Raw genomic sequence first — 21,621 nt, 5'->3', positions numbered from 1 at the left:
CTAATGGTCAGTATGAACAGGAGGAATGATTACGGCAAGAAAAACCTATTTCAATGGTAATTTGGGCTCCTGACTATTATTTTAAGACAAACTTGAAAAATTGTGAACCCGTCTTTAGGGTTAGTGGTGCATTAATATTCAGAGTTTGTGCTAATGTGGAAAAACACTTCTCTCTTTCTCTCATATAATAGCCATCATTAGTTAAAAAGTCAGGTTTTTCATTTTTTAATATTGCCTATTAATCCTTGAATGATATCTAGCGAGTAATACTGTAAAATAATGTATAGACAGTAAAAATTTCTAAGGCATATCAGAGCAATATAGAAATCACAAATTCACATTTCTCTTTGTCAGAGATTTAGATATTAATCCTTGTTTTGAGAATCATTTTAAATAAAGTGACTTAAACTTGAAAAGCAGAACAATGTTTTCAGCCATCAGTGTATGAAAGTGAACGTTAAACAGCCGTTAGACAGCCGTTAGGTGTCGTTGGCAGCTTGGATTGCTTATTTCAGACCTCCTAACTGGCAACCCTGAAGCTAGCTTCCCCCTTCTACATTAACATCTCAAGCTCACTGCTGTAGTGTTATTATTGCTTTTACAAACACATACATTATCTTTTGGTAAACGTACAGTGGTGACGCTGAGATTCGGGTTTCTGAGTTTAAGCTAACGTCGTATTTTTTTTAATCTGCCATGAATGAGGTGAGTCTAAAAAAATTGCCCAAAACGGCCGACTCAGCGCAACATGCTAGCTAGCCGTTAGCCAACGGTCCAATAACAAAATGCAAGTTTGAGTAGCATCGTTAGCATCCAGTTTGTTGCCCGCAGTTATTCTGGTTAAACCGTATCAGCCATAGCTGTCTGTTAGTTATTTTGAAGCAGCTCAAGTTAGTAGTTAAAATACTGTTACTGATCAGACATACGTAGATCCTTAAGTAAAAGTGCCGATGCAGCAATGTGAAATTACTTCCCTACAAGTAATGTAAAAGTCCTGCATGAAAAATCCTACTTAAGTAAAAGTACACACGTATTATCAGTCAGATGTAGTTGAAGTATTGCAGTAAAAGTAGTGGTTTGGTCCCTCTGACTGATATATTGTTATATATGACATCTTTAGATTATTAATAGTGAAGCATCAGTGTTAGAGCAGCATGTTACTGTTGTAGCTGCTGGAGGTGGAGCTAGTTTCAACTACTTTATATACAGTTAGCTAGTTTAGTCCAGTGGTTCCCAACCTAGGGGTCGGGCCCCTCTAAAGGGCCACCACATATATCTGAGGGGTCGTGAGAGATTGATTAATGAGAAAGGAAAAATAAATAAATAAAAACATGTTCTGATGCACAAATCTTGTTTCACAGTTTTTGGATTTATTCTTTAATCTTTGATTTTTGGTGAAATATTGGATCATTTGGACATTCATTAAAATAAAACCATGTGAGAAGTTTAGGGGGAAAAATCACTATTTGGTGGAGCTGTTAACAACTCATAGACATCTGAACTGTGACCCCGACTACACACTGCTTTTTATAAGACATCAAAAGCCAAAAAGGTTGGAAACCACTAGTTTCATCTTTAACAATGTGTTGTATTTTAAAAGATTGTTATATTATCCATTGTGTCAAATCTCCATCTGAAAAGTAACTAAAGTCGTCAAATAAATGTAGTGGAGTAGAAAGTACAATATATCCCTCTGAAATGTAGTGGAGTGGAAGTATAAAGAAGAATCAAATGGAAATACTCAGGTAAAGTACAAGTACCTCATAGTTGTGCTTAAGTACAGTACTTGAGTAAGTTGTAAAGTGTATTGGGACCACACAGCATGGTGATTCTGCACTTTAGATAAAATTGATTGATTGAAAGTGGAAGACTATTCCAAAGCATTGCATGCTTTGAAATAGTTTTTTTTGTTTAGGATAAATGTAGCCCATATGGTATAAGAGCTCACAAATTAATAGTCAATTTTTATGTGTGAACAAAGAACTTATAATGTTGAGAAGTCTTATTTGTAATGATTTGTGGAGGAACTCAAAAGCAAGTAAATCCATTACAGCAGCAACAGGTAATTCAGTTTTTTAAGATGGCTTTTATCAGGCTGCTGCTTGAATATTTTTATTGTTAATTAGTCTATTAATATTTTTTTTCGATTCATTTATTAAATATTTTGGGTTATAAAATGTCAGGAACTTCAGGGACCTCGTATTAATGTGCAAACAAATAATAATGACTTGAAACTTACATCTGACTGGTAGTCAGATACTACTAATATTATTATTTGTTTACATGTTAATACAGAGCCCCTGAAGGTCTGGATTATTTTTTCTTGTGCGCACAAGATAAAAAAATATTATCTTTAGGCAAATTACAGCAATGTAAAAGATATAACGGACAGAAGTGTTTACATACAAATACACAAACACACTTACATACATCCAAATATACACACATATACTGTATATTTTCATATAAAACTGCACAAGAGGTAGGAAGCATCTAAATGAAAATTTGACCACAGTATTTGAAAAAACGTCATGAAAAGTCTGGAGAATTGTGATGAAGCAGGGTGTGAGCAATATTTTAAAATGTGATTAGCATTTAGTCAATATAGAAAACACACTGAATAGATTTGATATGAAACTATAACCCTAAGCCAAAGTGGACTGGACTGTCATGAAGGTATGAAAGAGTTACTTTTTATTTACTTTACTTTTCTGTTTCCCTCTAAGGAATCTTCTTGCAAATGCCCTGACCATGGCACCCTGTCTGATCATTTACCTGAAGCCAACCATGGACGGCAACATGGGAGCCAACCCAGTGATGACAACGTAAGTGACGAATGCCTTCACAGGGATGGAAGTCACTGTGGAAATAATCCTTCGCTTGGACATGACAACATAAGAAACGACTACATGTGAAATAGTTTCACAACAGATAAAAACTGAAGATGAGAAGTGCGGAAAGTGCGGAGTTGCTTCAGAGGTTGTAGCTGAATTTCCTTGGATTCTCATACAGCCAGGTGAGTAAAACACCAGAGGAAGAGACACCATTTAAATCTGACACTACACCCTTTAAAACTTGTATCAAATGTATTCTGTGATTGTTTGTTTTCTTTCCTGCAGAAAAAGTTAGATTGTTTAGTGATGACTGCAGCAGAAAAACCAGATACCAGACCCACAAAGGCAGGAAACATTTCTGTCAACTCTGTTAAAAAGAATTCAGTACTTAAAGTCGTCTGCGCCAAAACACCAAGAAACATCATGGAGGAATCAAACCGTACAAATGTATCTATTGTCCGAAAAGTTTTACTTGATTGTCCACCTATGAAGCCACACTAGAGAGAAGCCTTTCTCTGATGTGAAGTCTCATCTGAAAACACACACTAAAGAGACAGCTGTCATGACCAATGTGCAGCTAGAAGAGGAGGCAGCTGGTGTTCTGATCAACTCAGGAGGAGAAGAGTTAGAACAGGATCCTGCCAACTCTGGTAAGTGGACACAGTAAATAAGTAAATGTAATATATGAAAGTAAAAACAGCAACAGTGGAGTGAAACCAAACTCCAAACCACAAAGATTCAGTGAGAAGCTGCAAAAGTCCTGAGAGCTCAACACAGAGAAGCTACAATATTTTGACGCTAAGATCAGCTCATTCACATTATTTGATTCAGCTACAGATGGAGAGGAGAATAATAATATATTTACTTCCTGCTGATGCTGTTAAATGATGAGAGGGGATGTCTTGCTGTCTGTATTTCTATCTGACAACTAACTGTCCTTGTTTCTGTGCGTAGGAGACATTCCTGATGTGCATCAAACTGATGATCAGCAGCTGGGCAGATGCACGGATTGGTCTTGCTGCCAAGTGTGTGGCAAGAAATTCCCGAACAGCAGAGCCCTACAACGACATCAGAGGATGCACACAGGAACCAGACCTCACAAATGTTCCCAATGTGGGAAAGGGTTTAATTTCCTGAACAGACTGAAGAGACACCTTTTAATCCACACCAAAGACAAACCTTCTACCTGTCCAGTGTGTAACAAGAGATTCTCCCACAAGGACAGACTGAAGGAACACCTCGGTATACACGGATGGTCACCTGAAGTTTTGGATGGAGGAGAACCTGCTGGAAGCCTGATTACCTCAGATGTTAACATGGACAGGAATCCTGAGGGTAGGTCTGTTCAGTAGTAGAACAACAGTGTGGTGTCCATCAGACCTGAGAGTCAAATAAGTTATTGGACATAGAAATGTTACTGTAAACATTTTGTCAGCAGAGCTGTTAAAATAATGAAGTGCTTCCAGTTTAAAGGGTCAGCTTTTGAGATCTTTGAAATTTGACCTGCCATCACAATACAAAGACAGTAAAGTAGTAATTTAAACCATCGAATATCACATTTGAAAAGCCCAACAGTAATGTGTCTTTGGGATAATCCACTGATCTTACTCTGAACAGTATCCAAAGGACGTATTTCCTCAGTAGAAATTAGTTCCAGTGAAAAATATAGACAGTCCACAGTCTGTGGGTTATTCATAGTAACAGGAGCACTGATTCTGGAAAGAATGGAGCTTTGAGCACCACAAATTAAGTTCAACACACCTCGATTGTGTTTGTCAGAGGCAGAAATAGAGAAAGAGATCTCAAAACCTCGACACATAAACCAAAACTATGTACATGGCTAGATATCATTCACTATCACATATGTGAGAAAATATGTTTTTTTAGTCATTTGGGTGAAAAGACACTTAAATGATAATATTACAAGTAGGTCTGAAGCAAAAATAAAATTGTACAGTAGATTGATTTAGAAAACCAAGAGATAAATGAAAACATAAGACAAAAATGAGATATTGTCAGTCAACAAAATTCAGGAGGATGTTCCAAACAGAGAAGAAAGAGTGACAGTTTTGGTGTTGTTATCTTTACACCTACCAGCCTTTCTGTTTCATACATGTAGGTACGGCTCCTGGTGTTACATCATTACCTGGTGACACGCACACAGCTACACCAACCGAACCTGAACCCAACCGTTCTCTGAAAACAGCAACGCACGGGAAACGTCAGAAGAAAACTGAGGCTGAGAAGCTCTTCAGCTGCACAGATTGCGGCAAAGACTTCCAGAGCGTTTACGCCAGAGACCGCCATCTGAGAGAGAAACATGGCAAACACTCGCTTCACAAGTGCAGCGACTGTGGACAGACTTTTAGAGCCAATCGAAGTTTGATAGTTCATCAGCGGATCTACCATCCAACACCGGCAGCGGCTGTGGAACCACAAGAAGAGCACAGGCCTCCAAAGACCTACATTTGTTCAACGTGTGGAAAGCAGTTCCCTACTAGTGCCTCTCTGAAAAGGCACCTTATTATTCACTCAGGGAAGAAACCGTACAAGTGCACTTTGTGTGGAAGAGGTTTCACACAGATTGGAAACCTCAAAACACACCAGAAGGTTCATAAAGGTGAGAGCACTGAGGTTCACAACATTTGTTGTGGTTTTTTATGTTGAGACAGTTTTTTTTAGTAGAATAACAAGTAGAAAACACCCCATTGATATACACTATGTCATAAAAGTATATATATATATATATATAATAAGAAGTTGATGTGGAGAACATGTTAGCGAACTTGGGCTAATTTACACATCAGGCAGATCCAGATCAACATTAGCATTCTTTTGGAATCACGTTTTGGCCATATGACACATGTAACTCCAATATTCACTATCCTTCTAGCTCTGGTATGGTGTCCATTATCTCCTGGGTAAAATATCCGGTCCTTTAGCTGCTGAATGCTCAATTATGTTCACCAGCTTGTCGCAGACTTTGTATACCGGTCAGGTGGCGTACTGTGTGTTTGAAAGATTTTTTTTTCTCACTGAAAACATCTGGCAACTGACAATGAACCAAAGCAGTAAAATTACAAGCTGTAAAACCAAACGATGACCTGAAAGACACTTAAACACTCTGTAGAGCTGAGGGGAACTGTAGACTCAGGTGATCTTTTTCTGTCAGTTCATCGCTACGAAGGAAACCTTTCACATTACACACAGTCATTCAATCCATTGTTAATTTAAAAATATGTATTCATGTAGCTTTAAGGATGTATGAACTTAATCTTGTTTTTCTTCCACCAGGAAAATCTATCAACACGGCAGCTTTAGAAAACACTTCTGCTCAACCCGAAGAGGCTCAGTCATCAGTGGAAACCTGTTTTTGTCACCTGTGTTGGACACAATTTTCTGAAAAACAACTGTTAGATGAACACATGAAGCAAGTCCATGAATCAAAGAAACAATTCTCCTGCACACAGTGTGGCAAGAGATTCACGTATATCCAGAAACTAAAAGAACATGAGGCTGGACACAAGGGTCTGAAGTCCTACCAGTGCTCGCAGTGTGATAAAGGTTTCCAGACCTCAAAGGGACTAGAGAACCACATGCGAGATCACACGGGAGAGAAACCTTTCCCGTGCGTTATATGTGGTAAAAGATTTAAGCAGGAGTCTACTCTGAGAGCCCACTACGTGACGCATTCTGGAGAGAGGCCTCACCTCTGCTCCATCTGCGGTAAACGTTACGCGAGAACCGAAGAGCTCAAAGTTCACCTCAGAGTTCATACGGGAGAAAAACCGTACCAGTGTGACAAGTGTGGGAAGAGTTTCTACTACAGGCAAGGCTTTAACAACCATAAGAAGACTCACAACGCCAAACCCATAGGGCCCACCAGGCAGCTCGGCAGACCCAGACAGCAGGGGAGTCCCAGGAAGACGGGCGGGCTCGAGAAGGTCTCACAGAGCGCTCTGCCTGACTCAGATGGAGAAGACCCGACCTGGGAGCCTCCTGATGTCGGTAGGTTTGCAGACTGACTGACTCGATCTGTGAGCCAAAAAATAAAATGTAAGTGTGTTAAGTTTAAATGAAAAATGTGAAGTATTTATATGCAACTTTACAGATTTATATGATTTTACCAAATGAGATAAGCAGTTGGAAACTATAATATGCAAGAACTTAGTCCAGTTTGAAGATGTTTCTTTTTATTTTATATACTTGTGTCTATTGTAGACCACACAACATGACACAACTCACCCAAAGATCAATACAAATATAATACAGCTTGATTTTTCTATAGAATATATGCCAAAAGTGTGTTTTATTGAGCAAATAAGAACCTTAACCAGTTTTATTAGTAATAAAGTAATTTCTTAGGGTCTGAAATAGTGGGATGAATTAATATTAACTTCCACTAAGTTGTCAGTTTTGTCAATAGATTTTTTCCATCATTTAGAAAGACTTTATTCATTGGCTTCAGGACTCTTGTGAACGTCTTCCCCTCTCTGTTTGTACTGACAGGTTTTTTATTTTCTAACCATCCACTCGTGTGCCTGGAATTGGACTGTTTGTGCCACATATATAACGTTTTCCCTCCAAGAGCAACACCAGAAATGTTCCTGTTAGTGCTCTACTTTTTTGTTGCCAATATATTTGTAATACTTATTGTCAGTCACAATATAATACAGGACAAGTGTGGACTGTATTGTAATAATAATCTCAGGATTTAATAGTTTAATTCCACAGTCGTGTTACTGCTGCAGTCCTCAAGTGATCAGAAGTCACAACTGTTAAGTACATATATACTAAAGCATTAGTTATTTATTATGTAACTGGTGGCCATAATATAATGAATAGGAATCATTTGTTGATACAGGAAGGAGCCCTCATCATCACCATGGCGACCAAGGAAATCATGCTGCAGAGAACCAGGTCCAGGTGAGAGAAATGACATCTTTCACATTGTAGTATAAACTCGCTGCCTGTTCACAACCTTCACATTCATTGTTCATATTTTCCAGACGTCTCCATGGAACTTTGCTCACTACCTGTCATTCAACTCGTGGGACCAAAACCCGAATACATCTAACTGGAGAGCAGCAGAGGGTGACCAGGATTACAGTGGTCCAGGAGAGGGAGGCGTGAGTTTCAGTGCCTTGCTCAGGGGCACGACAGTAAGTGATACTAAATCACACTGCTATTTTTTTTTTTGATCTATGATAAATGCGATTAAAGGAGCTCATCATTCTTGGCCACACATGATAATGAAATTTTAAAGGTTGGAAGTTAAAAGTGTCACCAGGTGGTGCTGTAAAATCCATGGTACCAAAAATCTGCATTCTCAGGTTTGAGGTTTGGAAATATTCTTATTCTTATTAGACAATCAGGAAAGTGGCGTAAATATATCTGCAAACTCGTTGCACACAATGAATTCAAAATTTGTCCAAAATACTTTTTCAGATCATTTTCAATGTTTCAAACACTCACAATGTAAAATTATGTTCTACAAAATGACTTGAATAAAAGGCATTCTGACCAACAGTTATGACATTTACCATTTAAACACATTTTTATTATTATTGTTTTTACTTTTTACTTAACCTTTATTTAACCTGGAAAACCTCATTGAGATGACACTGACAATCTTTTTCAGCAGTGTCCTGGTCCAGAGTGACGATGATCGTTACTCTTAACTAATGATGATTATTAAATATTATTAGGTTCTCTTCTTTTCGTACACACATTTTCTTAACTTTGTCATTTTTGATAAACATTATATAGTCTGTGTAAAGATCACTGCATGTTATTCACACAACTAATAAGGAGAGACATTTATTATATATTTATATATAATTCAATACATTTGATGAAATCATACATAACAGCCAATATGATTGGCTTATACACATGTTGATGATGTTGATGAATACACAAAGTCAATACAGACATGGCAAACAAAAAGTCTGGCTGGTTGTGGTCCTGTCAGAGCTGCGGCTGCAGTCTGACCAGAGGAGGGATGTATGGAGGTCTGAGGTGAAGGAGGACGACCAGAAGAGTCTGGAGAGATGCTGGTGGGACAGAAGTCAGTACGTCTGAATGTAATATAATGAACATAAACTGTCTGTTTATGAATCAACAGCAGTAAAAGTTTCATTCCTCACCATGTTGCACTGATGGACTGAAGATGAGACCAGTTCAAGGAGACACAGGAGCTTTTACAGGGCTAAATAAAAAAACACAGGGACGCAAAATAAATATTACTTAACTAAAAACAACTTTGCACTATGAAATAAACACAAGTGCATATTTACTTGACAAGCAGCATCAGGTCTGTTGATCCAGATCTCCTGATGATGTCACAGAATTATAGACGTATCCATCGCTGTGATCACAGAGAACCTTTTGGTTCAGATCAGGCTCAGTCTCTGCTGACTGTAAAGAAAATATGCACAACCCAGTGAGATTACTGACACTCATCAGTACAGATCAGCTGTGGAAAAAGCATGACGCTGAACTGAAACTATGTACTCACCCAGTGTGTGATCCTCATCCTCATCCTGGAGCCATCAGACCTGCAGGATTAGAGGCCTGAGTGAAGGCCACTGCTGAGGGTCAGAGGTCATGATGAGAAGGCTGAGCAGGTATCTGCTGTGTCTGTAGCTGCAGATGTTTCATCCTGCTGTGTGTGATTCTGCTTTTACCAAGAAAAAAAAAGATATAAAATATATCAATACATTCACAAACATATCAATCAGTCCTGCTGCTCCACATGCTGCCTCATAGTTCTTCAGCAGCTGAACGGACCTGAACTGCACTGATTTCAGACAGAGAAAGACAGAACTAAAGAAATCTGGATTTACTGAACCTGCAGCCTGTGATCAGAATACAGGGACAGACAGGATTAGGGGTAAAATAAAAATAAGGCATTTCTTATTAGGTCAATAATTCAGTGTGCACGTGTATTCCAAAACAGGAAAAACAAACTAACTCTTATATAACTCACACCTCAAATATTACTGAGTTTTAGTGTTTATTTACTGAGTTACATCGTGCACAGCCGTGTTTACCTTTTATAAAAGCGTGGCGTGGCTTTGTTTATCTGACTCAAATTATCAGTCTGACTACATCACAGACAATAATGCTCTGGTTTACTGTCAGTCACAAATACAGGAGACAGAGCAGTACGGTCATCTGGTGTTCATTGGTGTTGTTACCAATTAATATTACTAGTGTTATCGCGTGGAGAGATCATCGATAAGATTACGTTATCAATATGACAAAAAAATTCAGAGATGAAACGACATTGTCTCTTATCGTTCATCCGGCTCCACGGCGGAGAAACAGCTGAATAAATGTCAGGAACAAACTAACTGAAGGCCAGCAGATAAATATCAGCTCGAACAAAGAAAAGTCTTCAGAGTTTCATTCACCACAAACATAAAAAAACACACGAATATCTCATATTTAGGCTAAAGTTTTCAGGGTTAGTTTCAAGTTAGTTGTAAACTTTGTTGCTGCTTCTGCTGTCTTAATTTCCCGTGGAGTCAACGAGCAGGTAAACGGACAGCGCCACTCTGCCATTGCAACTTACATGGTGGTCGCAGGGGGGATTACACCCGAGGTTTTAAGTAGAGGCTGACGCCTCCTGGTCTACAGCATGGATGTATAAATTGAGTTGTCTTTACACATTCATGGTCCACAGGCCGCAGCCGGACCCTTCTCATTTTTTCCCAGCCGCATTCCGCGAAGACCCGCCCTACTCTGCCTCTGATTGGCTGGCTCTGGTTAGGTTTAGCCAGGAGGAGTGAGATGATTGGGTTAGGATGAGAATATCACAGTCAGAGCCAATCAGAGGCAGCGGAGGGGCGGGTCTTCGCGGAATGCGGGTGGATAAAATATCAATTATCTGTTTTTGCTGAGATTGTTCTTCCCGCCGATTTATGTGCATTTCTATGGGCCAATCGGAACTTTGATCTCGTCTGCTACGTGACGTTGAGGTACGGTTTTATTTTCGTCGCGAACGTTAAAGTGCATCGTTACTCTAGTCATGTTTGGAGGTTACAGTGCGGCACTTTGTTTGGTCAGGCTAAAGTGAATTACGCCAGAATGATTATCCATCGCATGAGAGAGTTTACTGTGAGTGAAGTTTGATCACCTGCAGCCTGATCAAATAGAGCCGTTAGCGGTGCAGATTACGTAAATAACGTGGAGCGTTTAAAGCCACCTTCTTGATATGTGATGTTAGCTAAACTAGCTAGCATTAGCTAACTTCATGGCGTTTGTCAACTCAGTTACCACTGGTAGAAAGTAACTGAGTACATTTACTCAAGTACTGCACAGAAATACGAATTTGAGGTACTTGTACTTAACTTTAGTATTTCTATTTCCTGCTTATTTATACTTTTAGGGGTAAATATTGTACTTTTTACTCCACTACATTTATCTGACAGTTTTAGTAACTAGTTTGCAGATTCAGATTGACAATACAGACTATAATCAATGAATGAATTATGATATTATTATATCATTACATCAATAAGGCTTTATTGGTCTCCAGGGGGAAGTTCACAAGCTACCCAGCAGTACTTAAAGTAATAAATACAAAAAAATTCAAATTAGCTAATTTACAGCTGCAACATTAAAGCGATGAACACATGAATGCATCAATAATTATAATCCAATAATATAATATATATTATTCTTAGATGGGCCATTCTGCATAAAGAGTACTCTTTTGTTACTTAAGTATATTTTAATTGTTATACTTAAATAATATTTTCAGTGCAGGACTTTTACTTCTAACAGAGTATTTCTACAGTGTGGTGCATGTGAAACGCTTGTGCAGGTAAAGAGACTTTAAAAGTAAAAAGAAAGAAAAGCATGATGTGTGCTCTCCCTCTTCTCCCCCTCTCTCACCTGTAGTTAGATATTGTGGTTAAAATAATCAAAATTCAATAAAACAAATGTGTTTATCAAAACAAGATGTTATTTTCTCATTGTATTCTAATCTCAAAGCGCTCCAAAAGGCTTCATTTTCATATTCAAATCACTGTAACAAAGAAAGATCAAAGTCCGCACACTATATCCAAGCACCTGTTTAAAGTTTATGGGATGTGTGCGTCTATTACACTTTTGGATGTCGTATTAAAATCGCTAAAATTTTCTTCAGAGGGAGAAGGCCCAAAGACTCCCCTGCCTGATTTTAGTTTCGTATCTTGCAGATCTGATAATAAAGATTTTTTCTCTTTTAATCATTCTCAATATTGAAGAAAGAGGTGAAAGAGTCTTACGAGTATCTGCTTGGTAATAATTTAAAACATCTTGTGTTCACAGGATCAAGAGCACCTTGAGGAGAGCTGTCCAGCAGAGCAGCCCTCCTGGCCCTCTAGGACTTCCTCTGTGCCTCCACCTTCTCAGGTTGGGCTCGGTCCATCTCACACACGTAACACCACGTCAAAGAAAATGCACGTGAGCAAGAGTCCTGCAGAGATAAATCACCATGAAGATCAGACACCTGCAGCACAGGACCAGGATCCCAGCACAGCACCTATAGGTTGGTTATTAGTTAGTTGATATTATCAAGTGTCTTTATATCGACAATGGATCACATCACTACTTGTATGTGATCAAACACGACTCCAAATTAATGTTTGAATCTGCTGGTGTAAACAAGCAACTGTTTGCTAACAAGCTTTCTATACCAACTCCAATGTTATTGTTGTGTTTACAGCTTGTTTATGCTGCCCTCAAGTGGCCAGAAAAACAATTAATACAGGTTTTAAAATGACAAATCAGTACTGCAACTATTGGAACCACTTATTAAATGTTTACATTTACATTTAGTCATTTTGCAGATGCTTTTATCCAAAGCAACTTACACGTGAGGCAAGACAATCACTCGTTAGAGGACAGTGACTCAGAGTGAGCCCTGGTACAAATTCCTAAGTAGCTGACCAGTTGCAAGTGCAAGAGTGTTAGACAGAAGTTTTTTTTGTTTGTTTGTTTTTTTAAAATAATTGTTAAAGCACGAAACAACTAGAAGTAGATATGTACATAAGAAATACCATAAACAACAAGAAAGTAGTGCAACAATGGTTAAAGGGGCTTAGAAAACTGCTATGTTCACACTAACTTGTGTGTTTTTTTTGGTTTTGTTTGAAAGAAAGTCCAAGAAGATCAGAACCTGTTGATGACCTCAGCAGCTCCAACGAGCAACTTCAGGAAGAGCCGTCAGAGGAGCCGAAACAACACCAGGGGCCACGTAGACCCAAGAAGAGCTACGACTGTCCGACCTGTGGAAGAGGGTTCTCTCACAACACCGCTCTGCAACGACATCTCGTGATCCACTCAGGGAAAAGACCTTTCAAGTGCTTCATATGCGGAAGAGGATTCACCCAGAGTGGAAACCTCAAAACACACATGAAAGTTCACAAAGGTCAGAAGCAACCGGAAGCTCCTGTTGTCTTTATTGTTTGTTTTTCATACAGATGCTTGTGGAGAGATCTGGTCATGTGTTTTTTTTCAGTGAGATGCTCTTGTGTAATGTCAAATATGTCCAATAATGCAGACCTGTTCTACATTTAATTATGAATATCTTTGTTTCTCTCACAGGAGAGTTACCAAATTGGACATTAGTTCAAGAGAAGAGTGCCCCTAAAGAATCTCCTGAAACAGTTCATATGTGTGGAGAGTGTGGGATGGACTTCCCTCAGAAACAACAGCTGGAAGAACACCGCGAGAGTCACAAGAAGGCTTACGCTTGTCCCGACTGTGGTAAAACATTCAAAAACGAGTATTATTTTAAACTACATCAGCGCAGACACTCGGGAGATTATCTGTTTTTCTGCTCAGAGTGCGGAAAGAGTTTCCTCACTACAAACTCACTTAAAAAACACAAGCTGACACACACTGGAGAGAAGAACTTCCACTGCGAGCAGTGCGGGAGGGCGTTTTCACAGGCCTCCCACCTCAAAGGACACCTCAAAACCCACAGCGGAGAGCGGCCTTACTTGTGTTCAATCTGTGGTAAAAGTTACTCAAAGGCATATGTTCTGAAGGTTCATCTGCGAGTTCACACTGGAGAGAAACCGTATACTTGTGAGAAATGTGGGAAGTGCTTCTATTACTATCAAGGTTATCAAGCTCATCTGAAGATTCATGACAAGAAGCCAAAACCGCCAACAAAGCCGCTGGGCAGACCAAAACAACAGCTGTTAGTGGAAAATAATCACTAAAGTCATCTGGGAAAGTTACAGTAATCTGAGCAGACATACAATACAAGCAAAAAAGTAAATAAATCATTCTTTACCCAACTATTATTACCAAGTGAAATATAACATCTTTCAAGTGACTGAAGTGGTAGATCGAGCAATATGATAGTACTTGTATGTACGTTATTGCATGTACAGTCAGCTCCATTGTTACTTGTGTGAGACTTTGGTATTTAAGAAAATAAATCATCATATTGTGAATCATTGTGAATATTTGTTTATATCTGTGATTGACCCAAACTTCACCTTTGACCAGTGTTGATTTTATCCAGTAGTTTGACTTCACAAATTACAGTATGAATTGATGTGTTACAAAGGAAAAAGGTCCTACTGCATTCTTAACAGAAGAAGTAAAAACAAAAAGCTTAAAAATATGTTTTGTTGGTTCATATATGTTATTCAAATTACAGTATTTATCCAGTGGTTCCCAGACACCCCTTTGTAAGCCAAAGCAACTCGTGAGGAGGAGAGCAGGAAAGTAGTGAAAAGAGGAGAATTTTATTGTAAAATATTATTATTAATATGATCTGAGCAGGTGGAACTTTTTCAATGTTCATAAATATCAATATTAATTTATAAATATATTTTTAGCAGTTAGGCTAACACAATTCCTGGTTTATCCTCATTATGCTTATTATTATTACTACTAAAATACCTACATTTATATTTATTTTTTAAATTTTTGTTTCCCTAAGCCACCTTTTGTTTGCATTCATTCATCGATTAGACCACATTATTTGAAAGTCATATATTGGTGTCGCTCAAACGCATATCCTTTTTTTCTTTGCTTAATAGTTGGTAAAATTGCTACCTTTAATAACATTTTCTATGTATTTTCCATCTGCTATGGTCTATATGGTCCTCCTCGGCCACCATAGCGTCTTGTTCGAGTGGGCGTGGTTTGTAGGTTCCGCAACAAGGCCGCAGCTGGACCATCATGAGCCGGACAGCTGGACTCCTCTCGGCTAAGCGGACATATTGCTAAAGCTAGCGAGCTAGTAGCACAAGCATGGCAGAGAAAGTGCAGCCAAAATGTCAAAATCCGCCTCTACGTCCAACAACGTGCAGCGCTAAACAAAGCAAGAAGAGAAAGACAGTAGTCGAAAAGGCGATGACCAAAAAGAGGTTGGATCAAGCCAGAGCTCAAACCAGAGTCAACATCGGTGTCGCTTTTCAACGATGGCGACAACTGAGAGAGATGAAGGGCCTGAAGAGTGATGCCATGGTCGCTGTGTTTCTGTTGGACAGGTAATTATCTGGTTTGTTTTGTTTTTGTTGGTTATTTTCCTGAAGTATGTAGCCAACATGGAGCTAACTTATGCAGCTACTGTATTCATTAGCTAACGTTAGCAACCCTGCAGGTGTTATGTAGTAACTAGACTGTGCAGCAGTGTTTGTTTACACTGTTCACCGGTGTCACACCGTATTTGGTGACCTGAAGTGTTGGAAGATCATTTATTTAGGGCAAGGCAAGTTTATATGTGAATGACATTTCAACAACAAGGTAACTCAGAGTGCTTTACATAACTTAAAAGGCATCAAGACAGAAGGTAAAAGCAACACAAGTCAATATAAAAACACATTTAAATACAGTTATGAAAAAAGCGTTCAATTGGAAATAAAAATAAGCTAAAAGAATAAGAGATAAAGCAGGAGAGTAAAAGTCACAGTGCAGTGTAAGATATTTATCAAAAGCCTCAAATTTGATTTAATAAAAGGCAGCAGCAAACAGAAAAGTCTTCAGCTGTGATTTAAAGAGCTTAGAGTTGCAGCAGACCTGCAGTTTTCAGGGAGTTTGTTCCAGATATATGAAGCATAAAAACTGAACGCTGCTTCTCTATGTTGAGTTTTGGCTCCTGGGACAGAAAGCAGACCAGTCCCAGACGAGCTGACAGGTCTGGATGGTTCATTACGTAGCAGCAGATCAGAAATGTATAGTGGCCCTAAATCATTCAGTGCTTTATAAACCAACAGTAGTATTTTAAAATCTATTCTTTGATCAACAGGAAGCCAGTGTAAAGATCTGAGAACTGGAGTGATGTGATCCATTTTCTTGGTCTTATGGAGGACTCGAGCAGCAGCTTTCTGAAAACCTAAGTAAAAGTATTAATACCACAATGTAAAAATATTCCATTACAAGTGAAAATCCTAGTAGTATTAAAGTAAAAATACTCATTTTGCAGAAAATTGGGCTCAGTTTTCTGCAAAATTAGTACTTTATGTAAACTTAGCTGGTGATACTTCTATACTTTTACTTAAGTAGGATTTTAAATGCAGGGTTTTTACTTGTAATGTAGTATTAATACTTAAGTAAAGAATCTGAGTACTTCTGTCAACACTGCAGGTCGCAAAATCTGATGGGTCACCAAATATGGTGTAACACCGGTGTCTGCTTTGCAGTTGTGAGCGAGTGTTGTTTGATGGTATTTATCTTATATAAGTCTATGTTGGCTTTGAACTTGACGATTTACAAATGTGGTGATTGTAGCCTTTGTGTTTTTGTAGTTATGAGAAAGATTCATCGTCCACACCTTCGGAGCACGGACTGACTGGACCCCCACCGCCTTCTGTCTCTATCATATTAGCAGAGTCTCTCTCTGACCGGTGAGTGATGCAGATAAGAACACAGCTTCATAAATATGTGTCTTTCTCTCATACGTAGCTCATTTGTTTTACACACATGAAGGATGGTTGAAGTATAGGCAGAGATACAATAGAAAAAATATTCACATTTTCATCAGCTGAGCCACTACCATGTTTCCATTTCTATGCAGCAACAGTCCTGCGTTGTGTCCTTTTTTTTAAAAGAAGGAAGAACAATTTAATGTCCTGTAAACAGATCCAGATGTTCTTGTGTAATTATTATTGTAATTACTGTCATTTTTGCAGAGATGATGACTTCTCAGTAGCTGGAGTGGAGGAGTTGGACAACAGCGGCGCTCAGGAGTCGGCCATTCAGGAAATGGATGCAAGGTACGGTAACTATAGTGACGAATTCTGTTCACATTATTTCCAAAGTACAAATTTGAAAATAAATTCTTGGTCCCTGAATGACTTCAGCGACATGTGGTGATGTAACATCCCGTCCTTTGTTGTTGTTTTTTTTTTCTCTCTGTTTAGTATGTCCACACTGGATCTAAACGTTGATGACATCAGTGCAGATGAATTTAACAACATTCAAAACTCCACCTAAAGTTGCTGTGTGGACTGCGGAGATGTTTTTACTTTTCTTTTTCTTGGGGGAAATGATTATTTCGTGTGTGAATAATACTCTCTGAATTTATCCTTTTTCTTCGCTAGTATTGACTGGGAAGATGACACATGGTATTCTGATAAGGAGGCAGAGTCTGTGTCATCGTTAGAGGAAGATGAAACAAGGGAAGTAGAAACAGACTACGATGACAGTAACGATGAAGATTATATGCCTCGTAGTTGTGTGCGGTAGGTTCAATCCCCTGTGGCTCTGCTTACAGTCAACTTATTGTGTTTTTGTTTTTTTTTGATTTTTCATAATTATTTTTATTACAACAGGACTGGCGCTGCTCTAAAGACCCAGATTTGCTTGGATGCGCTTCCAACTATCAGCATGGAGGACTCTGTGCACGGTGCTGTAGACGATTACTAACAGTAACTTTAGCTTGTTTCTGCTTTATATCTTCATGCTAGCGGCTGTAGCGCTGTTAGCGTTAACTCAGCGGAGTAACTGAGCATTAGCTATGCTGTTAGAAACCCCCTGAGCGTGCCCCCTCCCCGGCTCATAATCAGCCTATCATACCCTGCGAGTGACACGCAAACAGCCAATCATTTAACAGACGAACCCTAAGCGTGCTCCCTCCCTGCCTCATAAAACAGCCTAAATTATCTTTTTGATAATTGAGTGTGCTGCGAGTGACACGCAAACAGCCAATCATTTAACAGGTGTGTTGTTCGGTTGCACCATCGACATGTGACGCAACAACAGAAACAGCGTGGAGTGAGAAAATGAGTGCAGACGGTGAGGAAACGGTTGATTGATAAAGGACAGGTCAGCTCGTCAGTATGATAGTTTTTAGGTGTGCAAATAAAGTGATTAAATTCAAAATACAGTGGTTAAGGTCAACCTTTTTTCTGGTCTTTTATTAAAAAATAGGTCATTAAACATTATAATTATCAATATTATAATTATCAAAAGCCACTTCTAAGTGAGGCAGGACAATCAAGCATTAGAGGACAGTGACTCAGAAAGAGCAGTGGTACAAATTCTCAAGTATCTGATCAGGTACAAGTGCATTGAGAAGATTTTTTTTAAATAATTATTAAAGTAAGAAACAACTGAAAGTAGATAAGTACATAAGAAATACCATAAACAACAAGAAAGTAGTGCAACAATGGTTAAAAGGGCTCAGAAAACTGCCATGTCACACTAACTTTTGTTTGTTTTTTTGGTTTTGTTTTAAAGAAAATTCAAGAAGAACAGAACCCGTCGATGAACTCAGCAGCTCCAACGAGCAGCTTCAGGAAGAACCGTCAGAGGAGCCGAAACAACCCCAGGGGCCACGTAGACCCAAGAAGAGCTACGACTGTCCGACCTGCGGGAGAGCGTTCTCTCACAACGCCGCTCTGCAACGACATCTCGTGATCCACTCAGGGAAAAGACCTTTCAAGTGCTTCATATGCGGAAGAGGATTCACCCAGAGTGGAAACCTCAAAACACACATGAAAGTTCACAAAGGTCAGAAGCAACCGGAAGCTCCTGTTGTCTATGTTGTTTGTTTTTCATATAGATGCTTGTAGAAAGATCTGGGGTCTCATTTATAACCATTGTGTACGCACAAAACGGGGCCAGAAAGAGGCGTTTGCCACTTCCCAGGATAAAGTTGTGATCTATAAAAAACTTGATGGCAGAATGTGCACATCTGTACGTAAGCTGTGACCCAAGCGTACGAACATTTAGAAGATAGAAAATTGGCGATGCAGATGGTGAGGTGGTGAATTGAAGCCAGATTGTATAATGATCCTCTCAAACATTTAATTTCACTTAATATCAAACCTTAATTATAGATCCACGTTATCATAAACATTCAAACCAGCAGTGTTATCTGTATTTGCGTTCGTAGTGAGCCGTAACTATTCCACAAGCACCTTTCAATTTGAGAAGATATAAGCCAACGCAAATCTTACATCAAAGTCCACTCAACTCTTCATCAGCGAGGAGGAGGAGAGGCTCAGTTGCAGCAGCTGCAGGAAAGTCTGGTTTGCCTTTCCTTGATATAAAGCGTGAATATACTGATTCCAAAGCGCTAATAGATTTTTAATATCTTCTCATACTGTGTGTATATCACCAGGTATGATTTTAGTTTTCATATAGTTTATATGTGTAAAATCACTGCAGTGAACACATGATTGTCACTGGAGACACAGCGTTGGCTGCCACACACACTCTGTCTTCTCCAGTCACCTCAACAGCACTTCTTCACCTCCTGCACTCATATGAGGACTGTGTAAATTAGAGAAACACCTGTGCGCTGGATTCTGGAGTAAATATCAATGAATATTGTGTTTATTGTATTGTAGATATTGAGTGTAAAAACTACTTAAAACTGATTAACTGGGAGCCGGCCCGCTGCTGGGTGTCTGGTAAGAAACAGAGAGATGTCTGACTTTACAATCAACAGGAATGTTTGTAGAAGTTGTATATGGTTGTTTTAGGCTACACTCATAACTTCAAGAAGTCCAAAAACGGGGAAATAAAACAATAAAAGTCAGTTCATGGCAGTCACGGTCCTTCATCTGCAGCTGCCTGAGTGAAAGTGACGAATGAGAGGGCGCATATGTTGACTCTTGACACTGATTGGTCAGACGTCTGAAGACAGAGAGACTGATTGGCCCGGCGAAAGAAACACATGTACATCAGTGTTCATGAATACTTCTGCATCAACCATTTATGGTTGAATGTGGGCGGGATATGAGGATGATCCATGTGCGCACATTTCCAAGTGGACTGTGATTTATGAAGGGAAATATACATGCATTTGTGTGTATGCACGGTTTTATAAATCAGATTTTTTGGCGCACACTGTTTTCAGCTTTTGTGTGCATGTATGCTTTTAGTATGGATCCTCCATCGCTGGTTTTATAAATGAGACCCCTGGTCATGTGTTGTTTTTTTTTTCAGTGATTATAATATGTCTAATAATGTAGACCTGTTCTACATTTAATTATGAAACGTCTTTGTTTTTCTTACAGGAGTGTTACCAAATTGGACGTTAGTTCAAGAGAAGAGTGCCCCTAAAGAATCTCCTGTAACAGTTCACATGTGTGGAGAGTGTGGGATGGACTTCCCTCAGAAACAACAGCTGGAAGAACACCGCGAGAGTCACAAGAAGCCTTACGCTTGTCCGCACTGTGACAAGACATTCAAAAACGAGTATTATTTTAAACTACACAAGCGCAGTCACTCAGGAGACTCACCGTTTCTCTGCTCGGAGTGCGGAAAGAGTTGCCTCACAGCAGACATACTTAAAAAACACGAGTTGACGCACACTGGAGAGAAGAACTACCACTGCGAGCAATGCGGGAGGGCCTTCTCACAGGCCTCTCACCTCACCGGGCACCTCAAAACTCACAGCGGAGAGCGGCCTCACCTGTGTTCAATTTGTGGTAAAAGTTACTCCAAGGCATGTGCTCTCAAGGCTCATCTGCGAGTTCACACTGGAGAGAAACCGTATACTTGTGAGAAATGTGGGAAGTGCTACTATTACTCTCAAGGTTATCGAAAGCATCTGAAGATTCATGACAAGAAGCCAAAACCGCCAACAAAGCCGCTGGGCAGACCAAAACAACAGCTGTTAGTGGAAAATAATCACTAAAGTCATCTGGGAAAGTTACAGTAATCTGAGCAGACATACAGGGAAAAAGTACATCTTTTTTTTTTTACCAACTATTACTATGTGGAAATAAAATATCTTTCAAGTGACTGAAGTAATAGGTCAAGCAATATGATAGTACTCTTAGGTACGTTATTGTGTGTACAGTCGGCTCCATTGTTACTTGTGTGGGACTTTGGTTTTTAAGAAAATAAATCATGATATTGTGAATCATTGTGAATATTTTTGATTGACCCAAACTTGACCTTTGACAAAGGTTGATTTGATCAAATAGTTTAACTTCACAAGTCACCACATGAATCAGTGTTTTACAAAGGAAAAAGGTCTTACTGCATTCTTGACAGAAGAACTAAACAAAGACGTTTTATTGATTAATATATGCTAGATGTTTCAGACAAAACTTTTACAGTTTAGTAGTTTTAATATTATCCCTGCTGTTGTTAGGAATTAATGTTAGTAACCAAATTCCTCTATTTCATTCAGTTTTCTTGCCAAAGCTGCTTTGGAAACCAAAAAAAATTGCAAAAATGTGAAATATGAGAAAAAACAAAACAACGAAAAACAAAAGGAGAATTTTATTGCAATAATATCATCACTACATGGGCGCTCTTGTCATAGCAGGAAAAGTACTGTTGGAGCTAATTACAGCAATTACTGCCATGC

At 39.0% G+C, this 21,621-nt stretch overlaps 1 protein-coding gene and 1 long non-coding RNA gene across 5 annotated transcripts; one reads left to right on the top strand and one right to left on the bottom strand.

Annotated features, from left to right (window-relative positions):
• Positions 1 to 460: 460 nt before the first annotated feature.
• LOC121905712 (zinc finger protein 234-like) lies at positions 461 to 21,168 on the top strand. Of its 2 annotated transcripts, XM_042424174.1 has the most exons (12): positions 494 to 705; positions 2,727 to 3,016; positions 3,120 to 3,484; positions 3,789 to 4,169; positions 4,954 to 5,454; positions 6,129 to 6,842; positions 7,699 to 7,760; positions 7,844 to 7,996; positions 12,156 to 12,375; positions 12,985 to 13,257; positions 13,434 to 14,091; positions 20,976 to 21,168. In XM_042424174.1, the coding sequence occupies exons 3-11, from the start codon at positions 3,397 to 3,399 to the stop codon at positions 14,054 to 14,056; spliced, it is 3,015 nt and encodes a 1,004-aa protein (XP_042280108.1). In that variant the 5' UTR covers positions 494 to 705; positions 2,727 to 3,016; positions 3,120 to 3,396; the 3' UTR covers positions 14,057 to 14,091; positions 20,976 to 21,168. The 2 variants fall into 2 exon arrangements, with proteins under 2 accessions (XP_042280117.1, XP_042280108.1); XM_042424183.1 differs by lacking the exons at positions 12,985 to 13,257; positions 13,434 to 14,091 and adding an exon at positions 18,531 to 18,803 and having other exon boundaries at positions 461 to 705; positions 20,318 to 21,168.
• On the bottom strand, positions 8,003 to 10,819 carry LOC121905773. 3 transcript variants are annotated; one of them, XR_006098462.1, is made up of 4 exons: positions 9,351 to 10,819; positions 9,134 to 9,254; positions 8,984 to 9,045; positions 8,003 to 8,890 (listed from the first exon to the last, which is right to left on the bottom strand). It is a non-coding gene; the product is annotated as an uncharacterized LOC121905773 (long non-coding RNA). The 3 variants fall into 3 exon arrangements; XR_006098461.1 differs by having other exon boundaries at positions 9,355 to 10,819; XR_006098460.1 differs by having other exon boundaries at positions 9,134 to 10,819.
• Positions 21,169 to 21,621: the final 453 nt, after the last annotated feature.

Source organism: Thunnus maccoyii, chromosome 2 (assembly GCF_910596095.1).
Source record: "Thunnus maccoyii chromosome 2, fThuMac1.1, whole genome shotgun sequence".
Classification (NCBI taxonomy): domain Eukaryota; kingdom Metazoa; phylum Chordata; class Actinopteri; order Scombriformes; family Scombridae; genus Thunnus; species Thunnus maccoyii.
The sequence above is the reverse complement of the archived record's forward strand: the minus strand, read 5'-3'. Positions and strand labels throughout refer to the sequence as shown.